Source organism: Balaenoptera acutorostrata, chromosome 3, assembly GCF_949987535.1.
Source record: "Balaenoptera acutorostrata chromosome 3, mBalAcu1.1, whole genome shotgun sequence".
In the NCBI taxonomy this organism is placed as follows: Eukaryota; Metazoa; Chordata; class Mammalia; order Artiodactyla; family Balaenopteridae; genus Balaenoptera; species Balaenoptera acutorostrata.
Genome location: NC_080066.1, coordinates 153,582,676 through 153,610,031, shown reverse-complemented (window position 1 = coordinate 153,610,031; position 27,356 = coordinate 153,582,676). Strand labels below are relative to the sequence as shown.

Here is a 27,356-nt window from a genome sequence, read left to right as displayed (position 1 = left end):
CTGTCTTCACAGTGTTATCAGATTTATCTTTATAAACTGCAAGTTGAATCACATCACTCTGGTTTCAAATTCTTCATCGCCTTTCCACTTTGTGCGCAATAAATGCCTTAGCATGATGTTGTAGTTCTACATGATCTGGCTAGTATCTCTCCAGCCACTTAACCTCTCTGTGCCTCAGTTTCCTCCTGTGGAACATGGGAGAAAAAATACTTCTTACCTGTAGGGTTATAGTGAAGATCAAGTTAAAAATGCATATAAAGCCCTTGGCACAGTACTCAGCCTTTAGTAAGTGCTTAATAAATATTAGCTATTAGTGTTATGATGATACCATGTTTTTGTTCTGTTTTGTTTTTCTGGACCTAAGCCTTCATACTTGCTGTCTCTTCTACCCTGAATGTCTTTACTCCTATTCTTCCCTTGATTGCAACTCATCCTTCATGACTCAGCTCCTGTGTCACCTCCTCCACGATACACTCTGTGACCCTCCATAATCCCATGGCACAGACGCGCTCTCCACACTGCAGTGAAGTTGTCTCATTTCTTATTCTTCTCCTATTTATACTGTGAAGCCCTTCGAAGATGGGAACCATCTTCCACATCCTATTTCTCCAGTGACCAGTGCAGATCCAGGCATCTTAAATGTTTGACAAATTAATGAATGATCAGCATCATTCATGGCAGAAGATGCTTGGTTAATATTACTGCGGTTACTCTTAGGGAATTTAGATGTGCCGTAAAACCTTTTTTAGTAACCCGTCAGTTCAAATTTGTGTAGCAGTGATGACTATTCTTTCATTATGTTTTTCTTCCCAAAACTGAAATAACTTTATTTCTGACCATAAATGATACATACCTTTGTAGAAAAAAAATTATAAAGAAATCTCACTACTCAGAAATAACTAGTGTTATTAAAGTGCTTTAAATATATAGGTTTATATGTATACTACTCAATTTTTGTATTTAAAATCTCATCTATAATTGAATCCTGTTTTACAAACAGCATTAGAACGTCAAGTTTAATATAATGAATCCACTATTTTTGTGTTCTGCATTTCGAGTAGCTTCCTGTCGTAGGTCATGAAATGTGCCTTCTGCCAAGACAACCATGTGCTCTAGAAAAGAAGCCTGAGACCCAGTCTGTCATATTACTGTGTCAAGGCCTTGCTTTATATGCGACCGTTCACTTACCAATATATGCCGCTTCGTCTGTGCTTACAGGCCATTCTGTAGGAATGGAGCGGTTTAAGTTTGGAAAACTAGAGCCAACAACCTGGAAGACAGGAATTATCATTTGTAGAAGCCAAAGATGTCTTTTTTAGGAGTAACTTCTTGTTTATCCCCCTGCCTTCCCCCACCCCTTGTAGCCATTGACATAATCCACATAAAATCTGCAGGAATAGCTCTCCCAGATTTTTCCTCCAGGCATGCCTTCTTTTCCTTCGCTCCTTGTGTCAGGTGCTCCATTTCCAGTCTCCACCCACCACCACCCCCCCCCCCCCCGCCCCGCCCCGCCCCGCCCCGCGTGTCAAGATTTGTTTTATACAGGAAATGTGTTCTTATATATCTTTCTTCTTTTTGTAGTATATTCTTTCGGTAATTGTCCACTTCCATTTTCCCTTTCTAGGAAATGATACTGGTCTACGTTCTATAAAGTGAACTTCTGCTAATAAACCCACTTTATATCAACTATATCGACTGTGTGAAATTTGCTGTATTAGGGTTTCACCTTCTAATCCAATTCCTGTCTTTGGGAATGGTTGGACCATAGTGATCATAACAGACTGTCTTTTTTTTTTTTTTTGATACATTTATTTATTTTATTTATTTATTTTTGGCTGCGTTGGGTCTTTGTTGCTGCATGCGGGCTTTCTCTAGTTGCGGTGAACGGGGGCTACTCTTCTTCGTGGTGCGTGGGCTTCTCATTGTCGTGGTTTCTCTTGTTGGAGAGCACGAGCTCTAGGTGCGCGGGCTTCAGTAGTTGTGGCACGCGGGCTTCAGTAGTTGTGGCTCGCAGGCTCTAGAGCACAGGCTCAGTAGTTGTGGCGCACGGGCTTAGTTGCTCCGCGGCATGTGGGAGCTTCCCGGACCAGGGCTCGAACCCGTGTCCCCTGCATTGGCAGGCGGATTCTTAACCACTGCGCCACCAGGGAAGCCCTAGACTGTCTTTGATAGACAGTGTTACTTTCCATTTCTCCAGTTTCTATAAGTTCTCTTCCCGAGTATTATTTGCTGCCTGTTCTTACTTACTTTTTACTTTTAGATTACAGATTCTGCTGGCCATATTCTGTACTCAAAGGAGGATGCAACCAAGGGGAAATTTGCCTTTACCACTGAAGATTATGACATGTTTGAAGTGTGTTTTGAGAGCAAGGGTAAGTAAATCAGAGTATTTTCCCTGAATTAAGCATCATCTTCTAAGCAAGTTAGAGCATGAACTTTCTCTCTTGGTCTGGGCAGGAAGAGGAAATGAAAACTACATTTGCTGGAGTGCACACACATATAAGTGAAAGTTGGCAAATTGGTAGAGTTCTTCATGTGCAGGAGTAGGCATTTCTTGAATGCTGTGATATACTTGGCTTGAATGATAGAGTTGAATTTGGTATAGATGCTAGAAAATAGTGCATTTATATGCTAGTGACATGTTTTCTTTGGGATTAGAAGTAGGGTCTGTCTGACAAATAATGTATCGTCAGAAGCAGTTTCAATCTCCAGGGCACTTGCTATTTCCTAGTCCTGATAACTTGCTGTGGCTTCTTCTGTGCATCTCAAGGCCAAGAGTCCTTAGTAACTTTTAGGCTGATTGATTACCTGATGGCTTCTGTGCTCAGTGGTTGGGGAAAAAGCAGATGCCTTTTCACTCCCTATTCTTCAGCTTCAAGGACCCAGACTCTAAAAGCTGTATGCATTTATACCTGTTATATTACTTGGGACCCTTTGGGGCTGCAGGACACAAAAACATAACTCAAACTGGCTTAAAGAAGAAGAAGAGAAAGACCATGTGACTCTCTGAACTGGGAAGTCTACAGTGTGGTACTGACTTCAGGCAGGGCTGTATCTTGGGGTTTTAACGGTATCATTGGAACCTTACATTGTTTTTAGTGCTTCCTCTTTTTGCCTCCATTTGACTTTATTCTCAGGCTTTCTCTGTATGGTAGCAAAAGGACTCCTGGCAATTTTACATGTATAGAATGTTCAGAACATACGATCCTAGAAGAAAAGCAAGCACCTCTGCCAACACCTCCAACATATTCCCAGGAATAACAAAAGAACCAGCTGCTTTCAACAGTTAACCAGAAATTGACCCCTGATCTAAAGTGGGTCAATTTAGCCTAAAAGCTAAGGGAGTTTGCCTGAAGTAAATGGAATAATAGATTAAGAATAGAAAATTAAAAGACTGTAATCATGACTGATACCCTTCTCCCTGCCCCACCCCTGCCAGTTCCAGGATGTCTCAACAGTATTCTAGACATTTCCACATAGTTGTGCTACTCTTACCTCAAAACTCAGACATCTAAGACTGTATTCATGACCTGCTCTTTCAAATTAGTTCCCCTCACTCATCAGTATTAACACCATCCTTCCAGTTACTTGGACTCACATATTTGAAATTACATACTTTTGTCTTTTCCAGTCTGTCATCAAGTTATGCTGATACTTCTTTCAAAATACCTCCTGTATCTGCCACCACACAGATCTGAACTCTAATCTTTCAAATCATGGATTATGTCATTAGCCTTCTAACTGATATCCCTGCTTTTAATATATCCAAATACTGCCACCAGATACGTCTCCTAAAACACATCTTTCATTATGTCAGTCCTTTTTCAAAAGCTTTCCCTTCTTTGTAGTGGCAGTAATATTCCTGTTCTATAGAATGAAACACAGAATCATGAAATTTTCAAGCTAAAAGGGATTTTAGGCATCATGGCTTTTAATAGTCTTTATACTCTTGCTCCATCCAACCTTATCTTCCTCTGCCCATCAGGCCCCAGTCATTCTGGTTTGCTCTGCCTTCTAAACATGTCACATTTATTCATTTGTTGGAATGCTCTCTTCCCATATGAACATAGATTTACCTTTAGTTTTGGGGTTTTTTTGTTTTTCTTTTTAAATATTTATTTATTTGTTTGCTTCGGCTGTGCCAAGTCTTAGTTGCCCCACGCGGGATCTTTGTTGCGGCGTGTTTAGTTGTGGCATGCAGACTTCTTAGTTGCAGCATGCGGACTCTTAGTTGAGGCACGCATGTGGGACCTAGTTCCCCTACCAGGGGTCGAACCCGGGCCCCCTGCACTGGGAGCATGGAGTCTTACCCACTGGACCAAAGGGAAGTCCCTACCTTTAGTTCTTTTAGAATGCATTCCTCAGCCGTTCTAGTCTGCTTGATATCTCAATCAGTTGATTGATTCATCCATCACTGTTCTAGGTGTTGGGGATGTAGCAGTGAATAAAACAGAAGTCTCTGTTCTCAGTGGAGCTTACATTTTCATTGGAGCAAGCAGACAATAGACAAATATAAGTCAACTGGGGGCTTCCCTGGTGGTGCAGTGGTTAAGAATCCACCTGCCAATGCGGGAGACACAGGTTCGAGCCCTGGTCCAGGAAGCTCCCACATGCCGCGGAGCAACTAAGCCCCCGTGCCACAATTACTGAGCCTGCGCTCTAGAGCCCGTGAGCCACAACTTCTGAAGCCTGTGCACCTAGAGCACATGCTCTGCAATAAGAGAAGCCTGCGCACCACAACAAAGAGTAGCCCTTGCTTGCCTCAACTAGAGAAAAGCCCGCGTGCAGTGACGAAGACCCAATGCAGCTGTAAATAAATAGATTTATTTATTTATTTATTTATTTATTTTTTAAAAAGTCAGATGGTAATGAGGGCTTTGGAGAAAAAGCAAACACCTTAAGATGCTGAGCATGTCTCAGAAACAGCAAGGAGGTCAGTGTGGCTTCCTCTGAATAGTGCATCACTTACTGATTGGATTGTTTATTTAAGTATTTGAATATATATATCTCTCACACACACAGCCTTGTGTTGTTTAAGTGTCTCATGTGTATATCTTACATTCCCAATTTTGAACTCTTTGAAGGCACAGATTATCTTTTGTTCTGAATTTCTTATATGCTGATGCTGTGCATGTAAATGCCTAGGAACTAGTTCAAAAATGTGTGTGTATATATGTATAAATGTATGTGTACACACACGTTATAGCCAGCACTCAATTTCTAGTTTCATTTGTGTTTATTCAGCTGTTTATTCTGTTATGAAGACCTGATACCTTGTAGTCTTTGGAGCACCTTTTAAAAGATTGTCTATTTGTCAGGCAAATGCAGAGAGAAATTTCAAAGGGTCTTTTTACAAGGGAGACCCTTTATGGTCACGATGTCAGCTATGGGGATAGGCTGGCTGTTCTGTGCAAGAAATTGTATGGTCTGGACTCAGATGGTCTGTGGTTTTGTGGTTTCATTCGTGTTTGAATAATGCTAAAGCTGTGCTGTGGCAAACAGAGATAGTGGGAAGAGTCTGTTAGGAAGAGAATATCTTGATCATTCGGACCAGGCGGAGCTGTGAGCTGCTTGGATTTCACAACTTTTTAAGTGAGGAAGGAGAAACAAATATTTGCATTGAATCTCTTATGGGCAGTGCTGTGATCAGGATTGCACATTGGATTTGGGAGAAGAGACCTCTCTGGGTGTCACTTTTTGTTTTGCTTTCTTTTGTTTTGGAAACCTAATTGGTTTAATGCTCAGAAGGTATCTATGACTTGGCTTAGTTTCTTTCTTTTTCTTTTTCTTTAATAAATGTATTTATTTATTTATTTATTTTTGGCTGCGTTGGGTTTCCATTGCTGCATGCGGGCTTTCTCTAGTTGCAGCAGGCGGGGGCTGCCCTTTGTTGCGTGTGCAGGCTTCTCATTGTGGTGGCTTCTCTTTGTTGCGGAGCACGGGCTCTAGGCACGCGGGCTTCAGTAGTTGGGGCGCACGGGCTTAGTTGCTCCGCGGCATGTGGGATCTTCCGGGACCAGGGCTCGAACCGGTGTCCCCTGCATTGGCAGGCGGATGCTTAACCACTGCGCCACCAGGGAAGTCCTTGGCTTAGTTTCTTGATCCTACCTATTCAGTCTTATTTTATTGCTTTCAAATTGATCTTTCTAGTCTATCCAAAAGAACTTCTTTACTGTCTTTTAAACATGCCACAATCCTTTCAATAGCTGAGTCTTTGTTCATGTGTTCCCTTCTGTCCAGATACTTTGTCTGCTGTCAGGTGCTACCTCTCAAGTGAAGTCTGTCCACAGCTAATCTCTTCCCTCTTCTAACCTTTGCTCCATAGCTGGGATTGCCTGAACCATTTTTGTTTTTTCCTTAAAGTTTTATATGCTTTACATTTTCACTGTAGCTGGTATGCATATTTATGTCTTAGATGCCCATAGAATTATTTGAAGGCAGAGATTGCAATCTCCAGCACGGTTCTAGCACCTTGTGAGTTCTCAATGAGTAGTTTTTGAACTGACATTTCAGAAAATCTCCAATGTTTCTCAGGGTACAGTACCATTCTCTATGGCTTATGGTCTCAGGAACCACGATGCTTAACTGGCAGTATTTCCCAAAACTCCTTATTTCATGCAGGCAGTTTTTAATTATGCAAGTAATCAGGTGAATTCCAGGAGACTGAGACTGAGCAGTTTTCTGGGCCTCTTTTGAATCTTTCCCTTTCTCCTACTTGATGATTTAAGAATAGGATTCCTTTTGATCAAGCTGAATCAGATTATCTTTTCTAATATGAACATTGCTCTGTTGGTCCTACTATCCCAAATAGACTTTTCTGTTTGTAAGAAGTATCCCTGAGAATTTTACTCTTACTGTTAAGTTTCTTCTTGGGCTCTTCTAAAGGCTTTGTGGGAATAGTCCCATAACACTTTATTTACCTATCGAAATGGCCTTACATTGACCAAAATGTTTGAAATAAGTGGAGCAGTAGACAAATCCTGTGTACTTTTCAGTACTCATATTTGTATTAAGTAAATTCAAGCTTAGCATATACCCAGTAATCCTTCTCTCAAAATTTCACAGGTCAACCTTTTCAGATGTGGCAATGTGCCTTTTCAGCCTAAGTTGGTGCCCACTACCTATTGGTCTATAGGCCACTCAGTTGTATGCTGTTGTGACTTTTATTTCCTAATCCAGTGAGCCTGTGTGTTTTCTCTTCCCCTGTTCTGTTCCTCTGTAGTACCAGCTGCAGTATCTTGTGTCCTGCTCCCTCAGAGATGTTTGCCAGCAGCATGTTCTTGTCACTTTCTGGCACCCCACACACATAGAGGCTTTGTCTGGAATGCTTGTGATTTTTAGCCAGAGCCAGGAATTTTCTGCAGCTGAGTAGGGGGAGGAGTTGCTGCTGTTTCCCTCTATTGAGAGGGTAGGGCTTAGGGAGAGGGAGGGTGGGTGGGTGATTTCCCGGAATTTTAAATATTCCGCACAATGAATCCTTTGATTTCTTTCTCAGGAACAGGGCGGATACCTGACCAACTTGTGATCCTAGACATGAAGCATGGAGTGGAGGCGAAAAATTACGAAGAGGTACGTCCTGCTGTAACAGCCAGTAGAGGCAGTAGCTTGCTGTTCTGTGAGGTTTCTGTGACCTAGTCAGGCCAACAGGCTGTGCTTTGCCCAGAAGGCTGTGGTTTTCTCAGCAGTCATGTGATAACCAGCTTGATATAAAAAGTTGTGTTAACAGCCTTGAACAATAATTCTGGCTGTGCTGTCAGCCAAATGACTGGACCAACTGTCCCATAGAAATGTTGGTGTGATAAAACTCAAGCCTATGCCATTAGTGCTCTTGAGGTGTCTGAAACCAGATATATATTTATAATTTTTAAAAGCTGGAATTTATTTATGATAATGTTCAAGGTTAAGAAAAGTGATTTTTTAAAAAATTCCTATGGCTTTTATTCCCAGACTGACAGCTAGGGCATAGATTCAGTGCTGTTTTAGACTTGAACAGTTGTGCTGTCTTTGAGAAACACAATAATCAAAAGTAGCTTTTAGTTAAAATAATTTCAAGTTTTTCAAAGAGAGAGCAAGATGGAAGAAAAAACTGCAAGAGACTAGGAGTTTTGCTGACAGGAAGTATTGTAGAGAATAAAAATAGGCATTTATTTGGGTGGTAGGGAAGTGGAGGTGTGCATAGAATTAGGGGAAGGGAGACCAAGCCCTTTTAATCTCAATTATTGTGAGAGACTCTGGGGGCAGCACAAAATGGTTCTTCAAATGAAGAGCACCTTTGAAAAACCACAAGAACTATTTAAGACTGGAGGATTGATCTTTACAGAAAGATAAGAGTGTTTGTACTGAGATCAGTCTTTTTACAGCAGTACCTGAAGGCATGAAGAAGAGGTGGGGTACAGGAAATGTAAATGGCTTTTGAAGAATGTAAACTGAATAAACAAAGGGAAGTTGTTTTAAGTGATTTAAGAGAATTTTCTAGGAATGATGAAACAGGAGAAGTTATTCTATCTTTGGTCAGAACTTGGAAGGGAAATATCCTAAAATGGAAGATTGGAAGCGACTGGCTGGTTCTACAACAGGAAGTAGTACTACAATGATTGCAGCTTTCCAGGTCTTTCCTCTTTTTTCCTAGTTCATGTGTGTGTTCAATTGAACAAAACTAGACTGAGTTATTTGTAGGGAATAAACAGGAGCAAGTGATGCAGTTGTGAATGGAAGACAATTCCTAGTGAGACTTTGATTTGCTTGTTTCTGTCTCCAGGCTAGTTTAAGTAAAAGAAATAAAGCAAGAGCTTCTTTGTTTGATGAACTTAAGAGTAAACTGAAAAATCCAAGAATCCTAATTATATCTAAATAAGAGCATGTAAGTTAAAGCACTGATGTACGGTATAAAACACTAAGAAAAATGTTGTATTATCATGCGGTAGAAGAATAGGTAAAATGATTTTCAGTTTTTGAGTACTGCTGCTATATTCTCAACCTCAGATTGGCTATTAGACATAGCTTGTTTTTCTCTAAAACAGATGGTATTATTGTGTGTTTACGTATAGAATGATGTGGACGTCACTATCGTGTGGCATTTTTTTAAATTATTTTTTTAATATATCTTTATTGGAGTATAGCTGCTTGACAATACTGCACTAGCCTCTGTCGCACAACAGAGTGAATCAGCCACATGCACACATACATCCCCACGTCCCCACCCTCTTGAGCCTCCCTCCCACCCTCCCTATCCCGCCCCTCTAGGTCATTGCAAAACCGAGATGATCTCCCTGTGCTATGCAACTAACTGCTTCCCACTAGCTATTTTACATTCGGTAGTGTATATATGTCGATGCTACTCTCACTTCGCCCCAGCTTCCCCCTCCACCCCGTGTCCTCAAGTCCATTCTCTATGTCTACGTCTTTATTCCTGCCCTACCACTAGGTTCATTAGTACCATTTTTTTTTAGATTCCGTATATATGCGTTAGCATACGGTATTTGTTTTTCTTTCTGACTTACTTCACTCTGTATGACAGACTCTAGGTCCATCCACCTCACTACAAATAACTCAGTTTCATTTCTTTTATGGCTGAGTAATATTCCATTGTATATACGTGCCACATCTTCTTTATCCATTCATCTGTCAATGCACGTTTAGGTTGCTTCCATGTCCTGGCTATTGTAAATAGTGCTGCAACGAACATTGTGTTACATGTCTTTTTTTGAATTATGGTTTTCTTAGGGTATATGCCCAGTAGTGGGATTGCTGGGTCATATGGTAGTTCTATTTTTAGTTTTTTAAAAAACCTCCATACTGTTCGCCATAGTGGTTGTATCAATTTACATTCCCACCAACAGTGCAGGAGGGTTCCCTTTTTACCACACCCTTTCCAGCATTTATTGTTTGTAGGTTTTTTTGATGCTGGCCGTTCTGACCATTGTGAGGTGATACCTCATTGTAGTTTTGATTTGCATTTCTCTAATAATTAGTGATGTTGAGCATCTTTTCATGTGCCTCTTGGCCATCTGTATGTCTTCTTTGGTGAAATGTCTATTTAGGTCTTCCACCCATTTTTTAATTGGATTGTTTGTTTTTTTGATATTGAGCTCCATGAGCTGTTTGTATATTTTGGAGATTAATCCTTTGTCTGTTGTTTCATTTGCACATATTTTCTGCCATTCTGAGGGTTGTCTTTTCATCTTGTTTATGGTTTCCTTTGCTGTGCAAAAGCTTTTAAGTTTCATTAGGTCCCATTTGTTTATTTTTGTTTTTATTTGCATTACTCTAGGAGGTGGGTCAAAAAAGACCTTGCTGTGGTTTATGTCAAAGAGTGTTTTTCCTATGTTTTCTTCTAAAAGTTTTATAGTGTCTGGTCTTACATTTAGGTCTTTATTCCATTTTGAGTTTATTTTTGTGTATGGTGTTAGGTAGTGTTCTAAATTCATTCTTTTACATGTAGCTGTCCAGTTTTCCCAGCACCAGTTATCGAAGAGGCTGTCTTTTCTCCATTGTATGTTCTTGCCTCCTTTGTCGTAAATTAGGTGGCCATATGTGCGTGGGTTTATCTCTGGGCTTTCTATCTTGTACCATTGATCTATATTTCTGTTTTCGTGCCAGTACCATACTGTCTTTTTTTTTTTTTAATACAGCAGATTCTTATTAGTTATCCATTTTATACATATTAGTGTATATATGTCAATCCCAATCTCCCAATTCATCACACCACCACCACCACTACACCCGCCACTTTCCCCCCTTGGTGTCCATACGTTTGTTCTCTATATCTGTGTCTCTATTTCTGCCCTGCAAACCGGTTCATACTGTCTTGAATACTGTAGCTTTGTAGTATAGTTTGAAGTTGGGGAGCCTGATTCCTCCAGCTCCATTTTTCTTTCTCAAGATTGCTTTAGCTATTCGGGGTCTTGTGTGTTTCCATATGAATTGTAAAAATTTTTTCCTAATTCTGTGAAGAATGCCACTGGTAATTTGATGGGGATTGCATTGAATCTGTAGGTTGCTTTGGGTAGTATAGTCATTTCCACAATACTGAGTCTTCCAATCCAGGAACATTGTATATCTCTTCATCTGTTTATGTCATCTTTGATTTCTTTCATCAGTGTTTTATAGTTTTCTGACTACACGTCTTTCACCTCCTTAGATAGGTTTATTCCTAGGTATTTTATTCTTTTTGTTGTGATGGTAAATGGGATTGTTTCCTTAATTTCTCTTTCTGATTTTTTGTTGTTAGTGTATAGGAATGCAAGAGATTTCTGTGCATTAATTTTGTATCCTGCAACCTTACCAAATTCATTGATTAGTTCTAGTAGTTTTCTGGTGGCATCTTTAGGATTTTCTATGTATAGTATCATGTCATCTGCAAATAGTGACAGTTTTACTTCTTCTTTTCCAATCTGTATTCCTTTTATTTCTTTTTCTTCTATGATTGCCGTGGCTAGGATTTCCAAAACTATGTTGAGTAAGAGTGGTGAGAGTGGACACCCTTGTCTTGTTCCTGATCTTAGTGGAAATGCTTTCAGTTTTTCACCATTGAGTATGATGTTTGCTGTGGATTTGTCATATAAGGCCTTTATTATGTTGAGGTAGGTTCCCTCTATGCCCATTTTCTGGAGAGTTTTTATCATAAATGGGTGTTGAATTTTGTCAAAAGCTTTTTCTGCATCTATTGAGATGATCATATGGTTTTTATTCCTTAATTTGTTAATGTGGTGTATCACATTGATTTGCGTATATTGAAGAATCCTTGCATCCCTGGGATAAATCCCACTCGATCACAGTGTATGATCCATTTGATATGTTGTTGGATTCTGTTTGCTAGTATTTTGTTCAGGAATTTTGCATCTCTATTCATCAGTGATATTGGTCTGTAATTTTCTTTTTTTGTAGTATCTTTGTCTGGTTTTGGTATCAGGGTGATGGTGGCCCCATAGAATGAGTTTTGGAGTGTTCCTCCCTCTGCAATTTTTTGGAAGAGTTTGAGAAGGATCGGTGTTAGCTCTTCTCTAAATGTTTGATAGAATTTGCCTGTGAAGCCATCTGGTCCTGGACTTTTGTTTGTTGGAAGATTTTTAATTACAGTTTCAATTGGGAGATTGGGATTGACATGTATACACTGATGTGTATAAAATGGATGACTAATAAGAAAAAATAAATAAATAAACAACAACAAAAAAATTACAGTTTCAATTTCATTGCTTGTGATAAGTCTGTTTATATTTTCTAATTCTTCCTGGTTCAGTCTTGGAAAATTGCACCTTTCCAAGAATTTGTCCATTTCTTCGTAGTTGTCCATTTTATTGGCATATAGTTGTTTGTAGTAGTCTCTTATAATCCTTTGTATTTCTGCAGTGTCGGTTGTGATTTCTCCTTTTTCATTTCTAATTTTATTCATTTGTGTCCTCTCCCTTTTTTTCTTGATGAGTCTGGCTAAGGGTTTATCCATTTTGCTTATCTTCTCAAAGAACCAGTTTTTAATTTTATTGATCTTTGCTATTGTTTTCTTCGTTTCTATTTTATTTATTTCTGCTCTGATCTTTATGATTTCTTTCCTTCTACTGACTTTGGGTTTTCTTTGTTCTTCTTTCTCTAGTTGCTTTAGGTGTAGGGTTAGATTGTTTATATGCGATTTCTCTTGTTTCTTGAGGTGAGATTGAATTGCTATAAACTTCCCTCTTAGAACTGCTTCTGCTGTATCCCATAGGTTTTAGGTTGTCGTGTTTTCATTGTCATTTGTTTCTATGTATTTTTTTATTTCTTCTTTGATTTCTTCTGTGATCTCTTGGTTGTTTAGTAGTGCACTGTATAGCCTCCATGTATTTGTGGGGTTTTTTTTTTTTTTTTTTTTTTGGCTGCATTGGGTCTTTGTTGCTGTGTGCAGGCTTTCTCTAGTTGCAGCGAGCAAGGGCTACTCTTCATTGCAGTGTGCGGGCTTCTCACTGTGGTGGCTTCTCTTGTTGCGGAGCACAGGCAGGCTTCAGTAGTTGTGGCACGGGGGCTCAGTAGTTGTGGCTCACGGGCTCTAGAGCGCAGGCTCAGTAGTTGTGGCACACGGGCTTAATTGCTCCACGGCATGTGGGATCTTCCTGGACCAGGGCTCGAACCTGTGTCCCTTGCATTGGCAGGCAGATTCTTAACCACTGCGCCACCAGGAAATCCCTGTATTTGTGTTTTTTATAGTTTTTTTCCTGTAATTGATTTCCAATCTCATGGCATTGTGGTCAGAAAAGATGCTTGATACAATTTCAGTTTTCTTAAATTTTCCAAGGCTTGATTTGTGACCCAAGATGTGATCTATCCTGCAGAATAATCTGTGTGCACTTGAGAAGAAAGTGTATTCTGCCACTTTCGGGTGGAATGTTCTATAAATATCAATTAAATCTATCTGGTCTGTTGTGTCATTTAAAGCTTGTGTTTCCTTATTTATTTTCTGTTTGGATGATCTGTCCATTGGTATAAGTGGGGTGTTAAAGTCCCCTGCTATTATTGTGTTACTGTCAGTTTCCCCTTTCATGGTTGTTAGCATTTGCCTTATATATTGAGGTGCTCCTATGTTGGGTGCATAAACATTTATAATTGTTATATCTTCTTCTTGGATTGATCCCTTGATCATTATGTAGTGTCCTTCCTTATCTCTTGTAACAGCCTTTATTTTAAAGTCTATTTTATCTGATACGAGTATTGCTACTCCAGCTTTCTTTTGATTTCCATTTGCATGGAATATCTTTTTCCACCCCTTCATTTTCAGTCTGTATGTGTCCCTTGGTCTGAAGTGGGTCTCTTGTTGACAGCATATATATGGGTCTTGTTTTTGTATCCATTCGGCCAGTTTGTGTCTTTTGGTTGAGGCATTTAATCCATTTTACATTCAAGGTTATTATTGATATGTATGTTCCTATTACCATTTTCCTAATTGTTTTGGGTTTGTTTGGTTTGTTTTTGTGGGTCTTTTTCTTCTCTGTGTTTCCCACCTAGAGAAGTTTCTTTAGCATTTGTCGTAAAGCTGGTTTGGTGATGCTGAATTCTCTTAGTTTTGCTTGTCTGAAAAGCTTTTGATTTCTCCGTAGAATCTGAATGAGATCCTTGCTAGGTAGAGTAATCTTGGTTGTAGGTTTTTCTCTTTCATCACTTTAAGTATATCCTGCCACTCCCTTCTGGCCTGCAGAGTTTCTGCTGAAAAGTCAGCTGATAACCTTATGGGGTGTCCTTTGTATGTTATTTTTTGTTTTTCCCTCGCTGCTTTTAACATTTTTTCTTTGAATTTAATTTTTGTTAGTTTGATTAATATGTGTCTTGGTCTGTTTCTCCTGGGGTTTATCCTGGATGGGACTGTCTGCTTCCTGGACTTGGTGACTATTTCCTTTCCCATGTTAGGGAAGTTTTCCACTGTAATCTCTTCAGATATTTTCTCAGACCCTTTCTTTTTCTCTTCTTCTTCTGGGACCCCTATAATTCGAATGTTGTTGCATTTAGTGTTGTCCCAGAGGTCTCTGAGATTGTCTTCAGTTCTTTTCATTCTTTTTTCTTTATTCTGCCCCTTGGCAGTTATTTCCACGATTATGTCTTCCAGCTCACTTATTCGTTCTTCTGCCTCAGTTATTCTGTTATTGATTCCTTCTACTGTATTTTTCATTTCAGTTATTGTGTTGTTCAACTCTGTTTGTTCTTTAGTTGTTCTAGGTCTTTGTTAAACATTTCTTGTATTTTCTCAATCTGTGCTTCCATCTTATTTCCAAGATTCTGGATCATCTTTACTATCATTACTCTGAATTCTTTTTCAGATAGATTGCCTATTTCCTCTTCATTTATTTGATCTTTTAGGCTTCTACCTTGATCATTCATCTGTGACATATTTTTTTGCTGTTTCCTTTTTTTTTTTTTGATGAGTGGGATTGTGTTCCTGTCTTACTGGCTGTTTGGCTTGAGGCTTTCAGCACTGGAGTTTGTACACTGTTAGGTAGAGTTGGGTCTTGGTGCTGAGATGAGGACCTCTGGGAGACCTCACTCCGATGAATATTCCCTGGGGTCTGAGGTTCTCTGTTAGTTTGGTGGTTCGGACTTGGAGTTCCCACCACAGGAGCTTTGGCCTGACCCTTGGCTCATGAACCAAGGTCCTGCAAGCTACGCGGAGCGGCAAAAAAAGGGGGGAGGGGGAGAACAATAACAAAAAAATAAAATTAGACTAGGAAACTAGCAGATATGTTAGAAAGAATATAAAAATAAAAATATAGATGAAACAACAACCAGAAGGTAAAACAGAACCACAGTAGTAAGAAAGAGGAGGAGAGGGAAAAAAATAAAAGGTGGAAAAGGCCTTGGCTTTGGAGGGCGGGACCTAAGCAGGGGCGGGGTTTGGGTGGTGGGTGGGACCTATGCTTAGGACTTATGCTTAGGGCTGGAAAAGGCCCTGGGGGGGTGGGGGGTGGGGCTTAGGCTCAAGGAACAGAAGGGGCTCAGAGGGTGGGGGACCCCACCTGGGAGCTCAGCAGGTCTCCGGGCTCAAGTGGGCAGGGCCATCCCAGAGGGCCCCCTCCCACCCGCCTCTCCTGATCTCCCTGGGCTCCCTCCTATGCCCCCAGGACCCACGCGGCCCCAAGGGGGCCTCTGAGGGCGTAGGACCCAGCCCGAGAGCCAGGCAGACTTCTCCGGCCAATTGGGCAGGGGATAGCATGCTCCCCCCCTGATCCGAGCCCCCAAGGGTCCCTGCAGGTATGGGAAACCCTCCCACCCTCAGCCATCCCTCAGAAGCGCTGGTCCTATCTGGCCTCCACTTCTCCTCCCCTCTCAGTCCCCCCACATCCTACCAGTTAACTTGGGGTTTCCTCCCGTCACCTTGGGCGTGGAGGTCCCCCACCAGCATCCTGCAGGCGCCCTAGTTGTGGGGAGACGCAGACTCCACGTCTTCCCACACTGCCATCTTGACTTCGCCCCCACCCCATGTGGCATTTTAGAATCCCCATACCTCCTGGAATTTCCATCATCCTTGGACTTTGTTGACACTGGGAAAGGGCCTTTATCTTTCCTGACCTTTTACTTACCCAAGAGGGGAATCCCTAGCAGAAAGGAAACCACAGTGCTTCCTTTGCCTGCTTCCTGCTTCGGAAGTCTGGCATGTCCTAAGCCTTTCGTTACGCACATGGTTGCAACACAACTCTAAATTCTCTTTCTTAACCAAGAAACTCCTCCCACTGCTTTCTTCGGTGGTCTACCTCCCCACTCCCCCACCCCCCAAAAAGCAGATTAGACTGAGACAGAGGAGGACAAGTGGTTATTACACAGGCCAAAGACTAGCCCTTTTCTCAGTCTGTGGCTAGGCTGCCTTAAACCTTGCTCAGAAATAGCTATTAGTTGTCTCTGGGCTAATGCCTGTGACAAGAACATAGATAGTAGAAGCACTTGTTGAGTGGTTAATTACCAGAGAGCAGTGAGCATATGTAGAGGTTTTGAGGCATTTAATTTCAGGCCCTTGAGGCAAGGGAGAGACTTTATCTCCAGAGGATTGCGGCCCTTCAGCATCAGTATTTAGATTCAGGAAGGTGGCACATTTCTTTTAAGGTTTTTTTCACATCACAGCTCTCCCTCACATTTGCAGACTTCCTAATTCTGAAATCCCATGTGGTCCTGTAAGATTCAGTAGTAATCGCTGTCTAAATAGCTGGACAGAGTACCACACTACCTACTAAATTGTTATGGAGGATTAGTTAATGCATGTGAATTGCTATGTAAACATGATACAAATGTAAGGTGACATTATTTGAAGGCAGAATGGTTGCCATTTTGTAAAGAAGCATAGTCTTGTAGTTTGAATTCTTTAAAGAGAAAGAATGTGTATTTCCTCAGAAATAAAGCACTTTTGATTCCCTCCGTTGTATTTTAAGGACCTCTCACCACTATCAGAGGGTGGCATTTGCCCCTCAGAGGGTGGCATTTTTGTAGAATCAGTATGTGAATTGAGCCATTTCTTTTTAGTTTGTGGTCTGTGAACTAGAACAGCGGTTTGGAGGGACTTACTGTCTAATCTTACAGTTGTGGGAACGAAGGCAATTATCCCACCAAGAAGGAGCTGTCTGACATATCCTCTAACTCTTGGGCTGTGTATGTCCCCTCTTGCTTGGATGTCAGCATTTTCAACTCAACTAAAGTCATGTTTTGCCTAGGGGTTCTATTAGTATTCCATTTGCTACCAACAAATACACCAAAAACACAGTTGCAGTTGTTGGAGCAACAGCTGAAGGCTTTCCAAAGGTTCTGTTTCTCTGAATGCCCTCATGAAGGAGGAACTCTGGTTTTATATACTTGATCCAAAATCCCTTTCTTGACATAAGTTAAATGAAATAACATGGGAGGCACCTGACACATAGGTGATCAGTTCAGTAGATTTTAGTTCTCTTCTCCTACCCTTTCTAGAAACTGCCAAATGGCTATGACAGTAAATAGGATCTTTCTAAATTTCATTCATTTAGCCCTAAGGTTGGCAGTATTAGCTGGACTTATTTTGGCACATTGTTGACCTTTTGACCTTCATTGAAGAAGCCTGTGATTCACATGCCCCCATGCATAAGTAGACTTGCCTTTGGGTGTACAACTGTCTTCATTATCTTGATTGTGTTAGACTGGATGGTCTCCACTTTTATTGCTATGCTTCTAAAATTTGCAGGGGCTGTGGAGTGGGGTGTGGAGATAACAGAGTCATTTGTCTGAATCTGGCTCTCCTCAAGAAGCTTCTCTCTTGAGTTTCTCAGTGTTCCACCAAGGGAAAGAATCTAGTGATTCTCTAGAGGCTGGTTTCACATGTGTGTTTTAAGAAGCAGTCTTTCAGATTTAATACCTTTCCTTGGTACAATTACATAGAACTCTGAACTCTTTAGATTCACATCATCATTAGAGGAATGGAAGATTTGGATATGGTTTAAGAAGAGTAATTTTACAGTTATTTTGGAGGTGTCGTAGATACGCAGGGAAAGCTTTTCCAAACAGTACCTACCATTACAGATGAAGAGAGATAGATATTGTGGTAGAGAGAACTTTTTCCTAGGCAGTGGGCCTGGTGAAGATGAATGCTGAGTGAAAGTAAATGCAGAGTGCTCTTAACATACAGGGAGTGTGTGCTTCAGGGGACCAGCAGCACATATCTACTATGAGAAAGTTGGCTCCTTAAAGAAGGCATAGAATGGACTTAATGGGTTAGCTACAAGTGTGTACCATGTATCAGGCATGTGGGACTACACAAAGTATATATCATTCTAATTCTTTTGAGTTCAAGATCCAAACTAGTGTGGGGGAAAAGGATAAAAAGCAAAAACAATGTGAATATGACAATATATGATTGAGTGTTAATTGTGTGACACAGTCTAAGTGTTGTAGGGCATTAGGGAAGAGGGAATCAGTGTTGTTAACAGTAGTGGTTAAAGGAGGCTTAATGGTTAAGGCTGGAAAGATAGGTACGATTTGGATACACTGAGTGTGTATGCTTTTGGAAGTCAGGGATTCATTTCTGCTTACATTTTACAGCAGAGCTTTGCAGTTGTTTTGTTGTTGTTGTTGTTTTTTAAAATTAATTAATTTATTTATTTTTGGCTGTGTTGGGTCTTCGTTTCTGTGCAAGGGCTTTCTCTAGTTGGGGCAAGCGGGGGCCACTCTTCATCGCGGTGCGCGGGCCTCTCACTATCGCGGTCTCTCTTGTTGCGGAGCACAGACTCCAGACGCGCAGGCTCAGTAGTTGTGGCTCACGGGCCTAGTTGCTCCGTGGCATGTGGGATCTTCCCAGACCAGGGCTCGAACCTGTGTCCCCTGCATTGGCAGACAGATTCTCAACCACTGCGCCACCAGGGAAGCCCGCTTTGCACTTTTGATGCTAAATAAATCCTTTGGTGACCCTGGGTAGGGAGTCAAGGGACCGTGGTACTGCTAGTCTTGGTCTTCCCCTCAAAGGACTGAATAACTTTATGGAATCTTGAGTTTCCTCATTTGTAAAATGAAGTCTCTTGTAGCTCTGATATTTTTGATTATTTAATGGTTAAATGCAGTCTACAAGGGGAATGCTACCTCCTAGTGGAGAACCTATGGTACACATTGTCAGATAGGGTTTGCTTTTATCAGACTGTTGGCAAAACACACATCATCCTTCCAACCGTGGAAGAGAAGAGTAGACTAGAATAATGGCCTGCCTTTGTGAAATGTATAATTTCATATTCTTACAGACGCTTTGAACATTGAATCAGATGTTTTGAATAGCAGAACAACAGTCAGTGGGGATATTGATAGAGGTTTTCTTGTTAGCTTTTTGTACTGACTGATATAAAGTCTTGATGATACTCTTCTTTTCTTCTTCTTATTATTAATTATTTATTTGGCTGCATTGGGTCTTAGTTGCAGCACGTGGGATCTTCGTTGTGACGCTCAGGCTTCTCTCTAGTTGTGTGCAGGCTCCAGAGTGCATGGGCTCGGTAGTTGCAGCATGTGGGCTCTCTAGTTGTGGTGCGCAGGCTCAGTAGTTGTGGTGCACGGGCTTAGTTGCCCCGCAGCGTGTGGGATCTTAGTTCCCCGACCAGGGATTGAACCTGCGTCCCCTGCATTGGAAGGTGCATTCTTAACCACTGGACCACCAGGGAAGTCCCTTGATGATACTCTTTGAATGCTTAGTCCTGGGCAAGCGAAGAGGGTCTATTTTAAAATACTTAGGATAATTTGTTTTAAAATTTTATTCTATTAGTTATAAAAATTAGAGTAATGCAGTATGAAACCTATGAAGTTTGACTGATAACCTGGACAACTTACCCATATCTTTGTGGCCTACTATAGCTCATTCAGTTCACTTTTGATCCAGATAAAACTTAGTCTAGTCATCTGGTTTTCTTCACCAAATTTTTGTACCTACAGAATAAAATATAAACTCAGACTTGGATTGCAATTCTAGCTCAACCAAGCTCTGAGACCTTGGGCAAGTTATTTAACACTCTGAGCCTTAATTGCCTCATCTGAGAAATTTAGGAATAATAATATTCACCATATATAGGATTATGTTATGAGGATTAAGTGAGAGTATAAGATATAAAATACGGATCACATTCTGGGTATATAGTAATAGGTCTAATTCATTATATTACCTTCTTCATCCTCATCCTCAATTTAGCTCCAGCCTAACTTTTGAGCCTTATATTTGCTATTACCCACCACCCACCCCCAAGCACGCATGCACGCACACATGCGTACATCTGCCTACTTATAACTAGGCTACTCATGGCCTCCTAAGCAGGGCCTGCACTTTCTTCCCATATCTGTCTCTCCCATCTCTTAAAATCCTGTACAACTTGTATGACCCAACTCCCCTACTTCCTGTTAAGCTTTCCTTTATTCTTCCAATTGTAATTAAGTTCATGCTACTTTCTTTCCATTCCACTTCCAATGTGTACCTTTGTTGTAGAAGTTAATACATAGTGCTTTATATTATGGTTGTAGCTTTTTAGGTGAGCCTCTCCACGAGACTGAGCTTCTTAGGAGCAGAGATCATAATTTATCTTGGTGCCTTGCACATAATAAGCACTCAAAAAAACATTGTTAGGGTATTAAAATGTTAAAAAACAAAACAAAAACCTTTTTACATTTGTTTTGATTTCTAGGTTTAGATTAAATGTAGAAATATATTCATTATTTTTGTTATTTCCACTGAGTATCCATGATGTGTTAGATGGTTGAAATAGCAAGTTGGTTTTCAATATTGTTTTAGTCTTTTGGCAATTCTTTAAGTTTGCTAGATTTTAAACTAATATCAAGAATAAAGGTAGTTATCAGGCAGAGATGTTTTTTAGGGAAAGAGACCTTCATCCCACTCAAGAAGTCTGCAAATAATTTACTGAATTAAGGACAGGATTGAGTAGGGATTTCATTGAGAAAATGAAATCGACTTGGATGATATGTTATGAATAGAAGTATAGAGTCTAGAGTAGGTCCTATACTAGAAAAGGGGTTAGGAAATTGAATGATTAAGTAAACAGTGGCCCATATGCCATATGGAATACTATGTAGCAGTTAAGAAGTATGAGGTGAATCTACAAGCACTGAAGTTTTTGGAAAGATTTTATTAAATGAAAAGAAGGAAGCCATAGAACAACATATACATTATGATTGCATTTATAAGTATGTTTTTAATTATATTTTCCTATGTACATTTATATACATACAAAGGCGTAAATAGTGTGTTATCTTCTGACAAGGTCTAGAAAGATGTACACCAAGTTCATAACCACCTCTGGGAAGGAATGTGTGGATGTGGGGATTGAGGAGCTATGAAAATGGGCCTTTTGTTTTTGTTTCCTTTGCTTCTGAATAATTTAAATTCTTTAGCAAGGGGACATATTTATATGTTTCTTGTACAGCTAAAAAATAAATGAAACACCAGAAAGGAAAAGGATTGGGAACAGGTTTGGGGGACTATATTCTACAAAGGCTATTCTCAGTACCAAATTTATTTTCATTCCAAGCTCCTTTTTGGGGTTTTAGGGCTTTGGACTATTGTCATTTAACCAAAAAAAGGGTGGGGAGTTAGAAGTAGTCTTCAAAGTAATTTTTAAGAATATTATTTTCAGCTGGCAGAGAGAGGGTACAGCCATAGTTTCACTTCCAGTTCCTTTTATAAGTTTCCATTTAAGGAGCCTTAAAGCACTTATCTCTAAAGATGTATCATGCTGTTGCCTTCATACTATCTCATTCAAGAAGCTTTGGAGGGGAAAGCACATACCAGGAGGGAAAATGTTAAACAGCCTAAGGTTCAGCTTATCATATATGTCTTGTATCTTTTTCCTGGGGGGGATTTCTATGCTCTGCACCTCTATATGAAATCAATTAACAGATATATATTGTAGGTTAATGGCAAAACCTGGTGTTTAGGTATTCAGCTAAGAGTGTTAGCTCAGTGTATTAACTAACCATTGTAAATCTTATACCCAGTTAGCTTTATTCTGTTCTGTAGCTAGCTGTCAGTCAAGCTATTAACTGTATTCAACATTTTACAATTGTAAGAAAATGTACATCCAGTGAAAGAAAACTTAGGTGGATCATTACAAATCCATCACCATATTTTAGGTACCTTAAATATAAACTCAATTTTTATATCCCTATCTTAACAGCAGTTTTTAGTTTTCTTTTATTTTAAATAACTTTGTCTTGTTCTTCACAGGTTCAATGAAGAATATAGTTTAGTGAAGAGAACACAAGAACACCCTCAAACTATTCCCATTCATCCCACATTAACTGCTGTTAACATTTAACAGAGAAAAAGAACAAGGAAGGTGAATTGGACAGAAGAGAAGAAAAAGTAGGGAGTTATATAGAGAATGTATAGGGAGTAAAGAAGCAGATGTAGAAATATTTTTTGAAGAGTTCTCTGTGGAAAAAAATTTAAGAGCAACTGGTATATGAGTTTTAAGATCTGGAAAACTCTGGTGTTATATCCCCATTTTAATACAAATCATAATCTAAGATTGGTAAAGAAAAAACAAATAGAATAATGAAATCCTCTCTCTGATCATATATGCCTTTAGTTACTAGATACTCTTGGAGGTTTAACAGTGGTCTGGGGTGAAAAAGGAAGACAGTTTATTTCTCATACCCTTCATTCCTTAGCACACAGCGATGTCCTTGGAGATTTATTTTGATAACTGGCTATGTAATTTAAAAACACGTGGGGATATGGAGATATATGTATACATATAGCTGATTCACTTTGTTATACAGCAGAAGCTAACACAACATTGTAAAGCAATTATACTCCAATAAAGATGTTAAAAAACAAAAACAAAAAAACACGCAGTGCAATTTTTTTTTTTTTTTTTTTTTTTAAGCAGAGAGCTAGGATTCATCTGGGTTCTAGAGCTCTGTTACAAACCTTAAAGCTGTTGTGGGATTTAAATGAGCAAACCAGAATTCTCTAATTTTGCATCTTGAGTTACTATCTTAATGTTATGGTTATATGTACTCTCTCATTCCTGTGCATTCCCTATTGGGAATTTGGTGTGTTTTCTTCTCAAAACCACATTTGACTAATACTATGGTGCTCACACTTATGCTAATAATATTGCTTATTTCTTAGACAAAAGTGGAAAGGCAAAGTAAAATGCTTTATTAAAGTCAGAAATCTTGGAAAAATAATATATCTTATAGGCTACCATATTATAGGACTACTAAGGAGGTTTTAATCAAAATTAAAGTATAAAAAAAGTCTGAGATGGAAACATATAGACAGTAGGGAAGGGAAGAAGCCCAAATTTTAAAATGTGTTAGAATGATGACAGAAGAAATTTTAAGTTTGGCGAAACTTTTAAAAAGACTCCTCTGTTATGTTGTGTTCTTGACTGGAGCAGCTTTTTCAGGGAGTGTGTTCATAATTCCTTTCTTTTCCAGATTGCAAAAGTTGAGAAGCTCAAACCTTTGGAGGTAGAGCTACGACGCCTAGAAGACCTTTCAGAATCCATTGTTAATGATTTTGCCTATATGAAGAAGCGAGAGGAAGAGATGCGTGATACCAATGGTGAGGGGAGGGAAGCTCTTGTTTCTCAGTACGTGCACCGTAAAGGAGATAGATCCCCAAACTTTAAATTCTGGTGTACCTTTTTCTCAGTTTTGCCAGAGGGAGTTGTGTGGAAGGATAATTGCTTACTTCGGTGTTGTTGCTCTACAGGTAAATGAGCCTTGTTAGATTTTCAAGGGAATAGCAGTTTTTTCTGTGATAAGCAGTTGACCATATTCTCAGTCAGCTTTTAGTGTATCAAACTAATAGTACTAATCTTTGTAATTTTTAACATTTATGTATAGAATAATAAAAATTTAAGAAAAAAACTTATCTGAAGTCCTACTGTAAGGCCTAGGGGCAGAGTGAAGCTAATTAATTGCCTTTTCCCCCTGGCCGTTTTAGCCTACGGAGCCTCACTTCATTACATTTACACTGCTTTTGTTTTTTTTTTAGAGTCCACAAACACTCGGGTCCTGTACTTCAGCATCTTTTCAATGTTCTGCCTCATTGGTCTAGCCACCTGGCAGGTCTTCTACCTGCGTCGCTTCTTCAAGGCCAAGAAGTTGATTGAGTAATAAAGCCCAGTCTCCTCCCACCTTGTATCTTAGCCAGCAGAACATCGCTGGGATGTGCGTGGCCTAAGGCATCCTACCAGCAGCACCATCAAGGCACGTTGGAGCTTTCTTGCTAGAACTGATGTCTTTTGGTGTGGGAGGACATGGGTTACCACCTACACCCAATAAGTCAAAGAGGGACTTCTTTTTAACTTGGTAGGATTTGGACTGGTTTTGCAACAATAAGACTATTATAAGAGTCACCTATGACAAAAAAAATAGGGGTTACCTAGATAATGCCAAAGCCAGCATTTGTACTGGGTTTCCTCGTATGATCTGTTTGAACCATGTTTTCTTTCCTTCTCCCACTTGCTCAGCAGCTTGGGCTTCCACTCTAGTTCTTTTACCAACATTTGTATGACCATGTTGAACTTGTTTCATTCTGATTGTCCTCTTTGGATTTCTGTGTGACAACACTATTAACTTTCTCTTGACCCTTAGCTGAAATGTTTAGATAGCTTCTGGTGATACCCTTTCATAATTTTATGTCTCTTGAAAGTGTAATGGATGTGACACCTCATAGAACTGAGCTTTGAACTGTAGATTACTCTTAAAGAAAATTTCATTTTAGAGAATTAAAATACTTGTGCTCAGCCGCTTGAACTTTTTCTTTTTGTGTATTTATGTGTGTTTAGTTCCATGCAGTTTTATCACATGTATGGATGTGTGACCACCACCACAAGATGCAGAACCGTTTCATCACATGGATCCCTTGGGGTACCCTTTTATAGCCACAGTCACCTCCTCCTTAACCCCAAGCCCCAACCTCTGGCACCACTAATCTGTTCTCTATCTCTCTAATTTTATCATTTCAAGAATGTTATATAAATGGAATCACATAGTATATAACCTTTTGAGATTGACTTTTTTCACTCAGCATAGTGCCCTTGAAATCCATCCAAGTTGTTGCATATATCACTAGTTTGTTCCTCTTTATTGCTCATTAGCACTTCATGGTATGGATGTACCACAGTTTAACCAGTCACCCACTGAAGGACATCGCTGTTGTTTTCAGTTTTGGGCCATTACTAATAAAGCTGCTGTGAACATTCATGTACAGGTTTTTATGTGAACATAAATTTTCATTTCTCTGGGATAAGTGCCCAATAGAGCAGTTGCTGGGTTATATGGTAAACACATGTTTATTTTTGTAAGAAACTGTCCTGCTCTTTTTTCGGAATGACTGTGTCATTTTACGTTCCCACTAGCAATGTATGACCAATCCAGTTTCTCCACATCCTCACCAGTATTTGCTATTTTTTTTTAAATTTTTTTAGTCATTCTGAGAGGCATGTGTAATGATATTCATTGTGGTTTTAATTTGCATTTTCCTATTAGTAAATGGTGTTGAACATCCTTTCATGTGTTTATTTGCCATCTGTATATCTTCCTCGGTGAAATATCTGTTCCTTTGCCCATTTTATGATTAGATTGTGTGTTCTTTTTACTACTGAGATTTTTTTTTTAATTGAAGTATAGTTGATTTATACTATTGAGTTTGAGGAGTCCTTATATATCCTAGATACAAGTCCTTTGTCAGTTATGTGGTTGCTTAAATTTTTAACATAACTTCTACAAAGGAAAAAAATAAGTAAAATTTATGAAGTCTTCTTACATGGCAAGTCACTGACTTAATTTCTGTTCTTATGTATTCCATCTAGAGAATTAGGACATATGAAGTATTAAAAAGTAACACATCTGGAAGGATCATGAATCGAGTAAATACCTGAAAATGTATGTTATAAAAGCAAATCCAATAATCACTTTGGGAATATGAGGTGCCTAAAGGCCAATACTAAGGTAAATAAGAGAAAGTGTGGACACGAATGACCATGTTCATAAACAACAGTGAAAAATAACATCACTTGATATTTTCCCCACTTCTCCCAATAAAGTGGGTGGGAGTTTGTCCTTTCTGTAATCTCTTTTTTTTTAACCCTACTGACTGTTACAGGGCTTGTCCCATCGCAGTGACAAAGCATTACAGGACTTAGGGCTCTGCAGCTTGCAGTTAAGAAGCAGCATGTTGGAATTAACAGAGAACGGTGCTGTCATGACCTGGATAAAGTACAAAGGGGAAAAAGGGAGTGAGTTATGTTGTTAAACTCTCAGGCTGTTCTGTAAATGTTCCAGCTATTGTGAACCCAAAAGCCTTTTTTCCCCCTCTTTTGACTCCCTGTATGCATTCCTCTGGTGTGGCATAAAAGTAGTTCTTTCATTAATTTGTGCAACATTGCCATCTGCTGTTAAGAATTGATAGATACTGTTTCTGAGAACCTGGCAGCCAAATCTCACCATAAGGGCAGCAGATGTTGAGAAAGTCTATCTGTGGTATTACATATACTAAACAACAGAGGATACATCCAAGCAGGGAAGAGAATAACCAAATTTGTGAGTTAAGATCCATCCTTAGACGTTTAAAGGTGAAATACTGTTCTGTACCATTAGCCTAACAAGAAACTCTTTCATACTTCTGACTGGTGCCTTTCCCCTTTTTAGAAACAATGAAAGCTACTCAGTTGGTTATAGTCTTCTGTTCTGACAAAATGTCAAAGAAGAAGATAGGAGAGGAAAATATTTTATTTTGCTGATGTTTTGTTCCCAAATGTGACTTTGTGAAACTGAAATTCTTTCCTGTCCTTTCCTTTTACTCATGCCAAGACTACAAACTTGGAATTTGTGCTTTTGGTTTAAAGTTCATTGATATCACAATTTGATTTTATCTAAAAAGTAAAATTATTTGCCTTTGATAAAAGACTAGTGCAAGAGCAAATCAGCTTTAAAAACGAATATGTTATCTGCTTTCCTCCATTTTTGAACCTGTTACTCAACAAAGCCTGTAAATTATTGATGAAAATGATAGTTTTAAGTAAGCTTTGTTATACCATTGTCATAAACCCCTGTCATAAGCTGTTTTTCTGTTTGTTTAATGGAAAGAGGCATGTGGGATTTATGGATTTATACAGATTCACTTGTAATTGTTGGATTGGGGATTTTTGTGTAAATTTTCTCAAATAAAGGCTAGCAGAAACTATTTTAGGTGTATTTTTCTGTTACTCTTGAGTATCTCTTTGTCTGGATTGGCAATAATTCCTCCATATTCCTCAGTATTAAAGTATGGCAAATTATATGTGACGAATTAGAGAAAAAATGTTTGTAATTTACTCCAGATGGATAAGTTTATGTGAGCTAGTAAAAGTTTATTATACTTTATATATAAATGTATAAACTGTATATAA

General features: G+C 39.4%; 1 protein-coding gene across 1 annotated transcript in view; it reads left to right on the top strand.

The window, feature by feature from the left end:
• TMED10 (transmembrane p24 trafficking protein 10) overlaps positions 1–27,151 on the top strand; it is a 49,193-nt gene extending 22,042 nt beyond the window's left edge. Inside the window, exons 2-5 of the mRNA XM_007184481.3 lie at positions 2,261–2,372; positions 7,496–7,569; positions 23,395–23,521; positions 23,957–27,151. Coding sequence (XP_007184543.1) covers positions 2,261–2,372; positions 7,496–7,569; positions 23,395–23,521; positions 23,957–24,078 — 435 coding nt within the window. The 3' untranslated portion in view covers positions 24,079–27,151. The remainder of the gene's footprint in view (positions 1–2,260; positions 2,373–7,495; positions 7,570–23,394; positions 23,522–23,956) is intronic.
• The last annotated feature ends 205 nt before the right edge of the window (positions 27,152–27,356 follow it).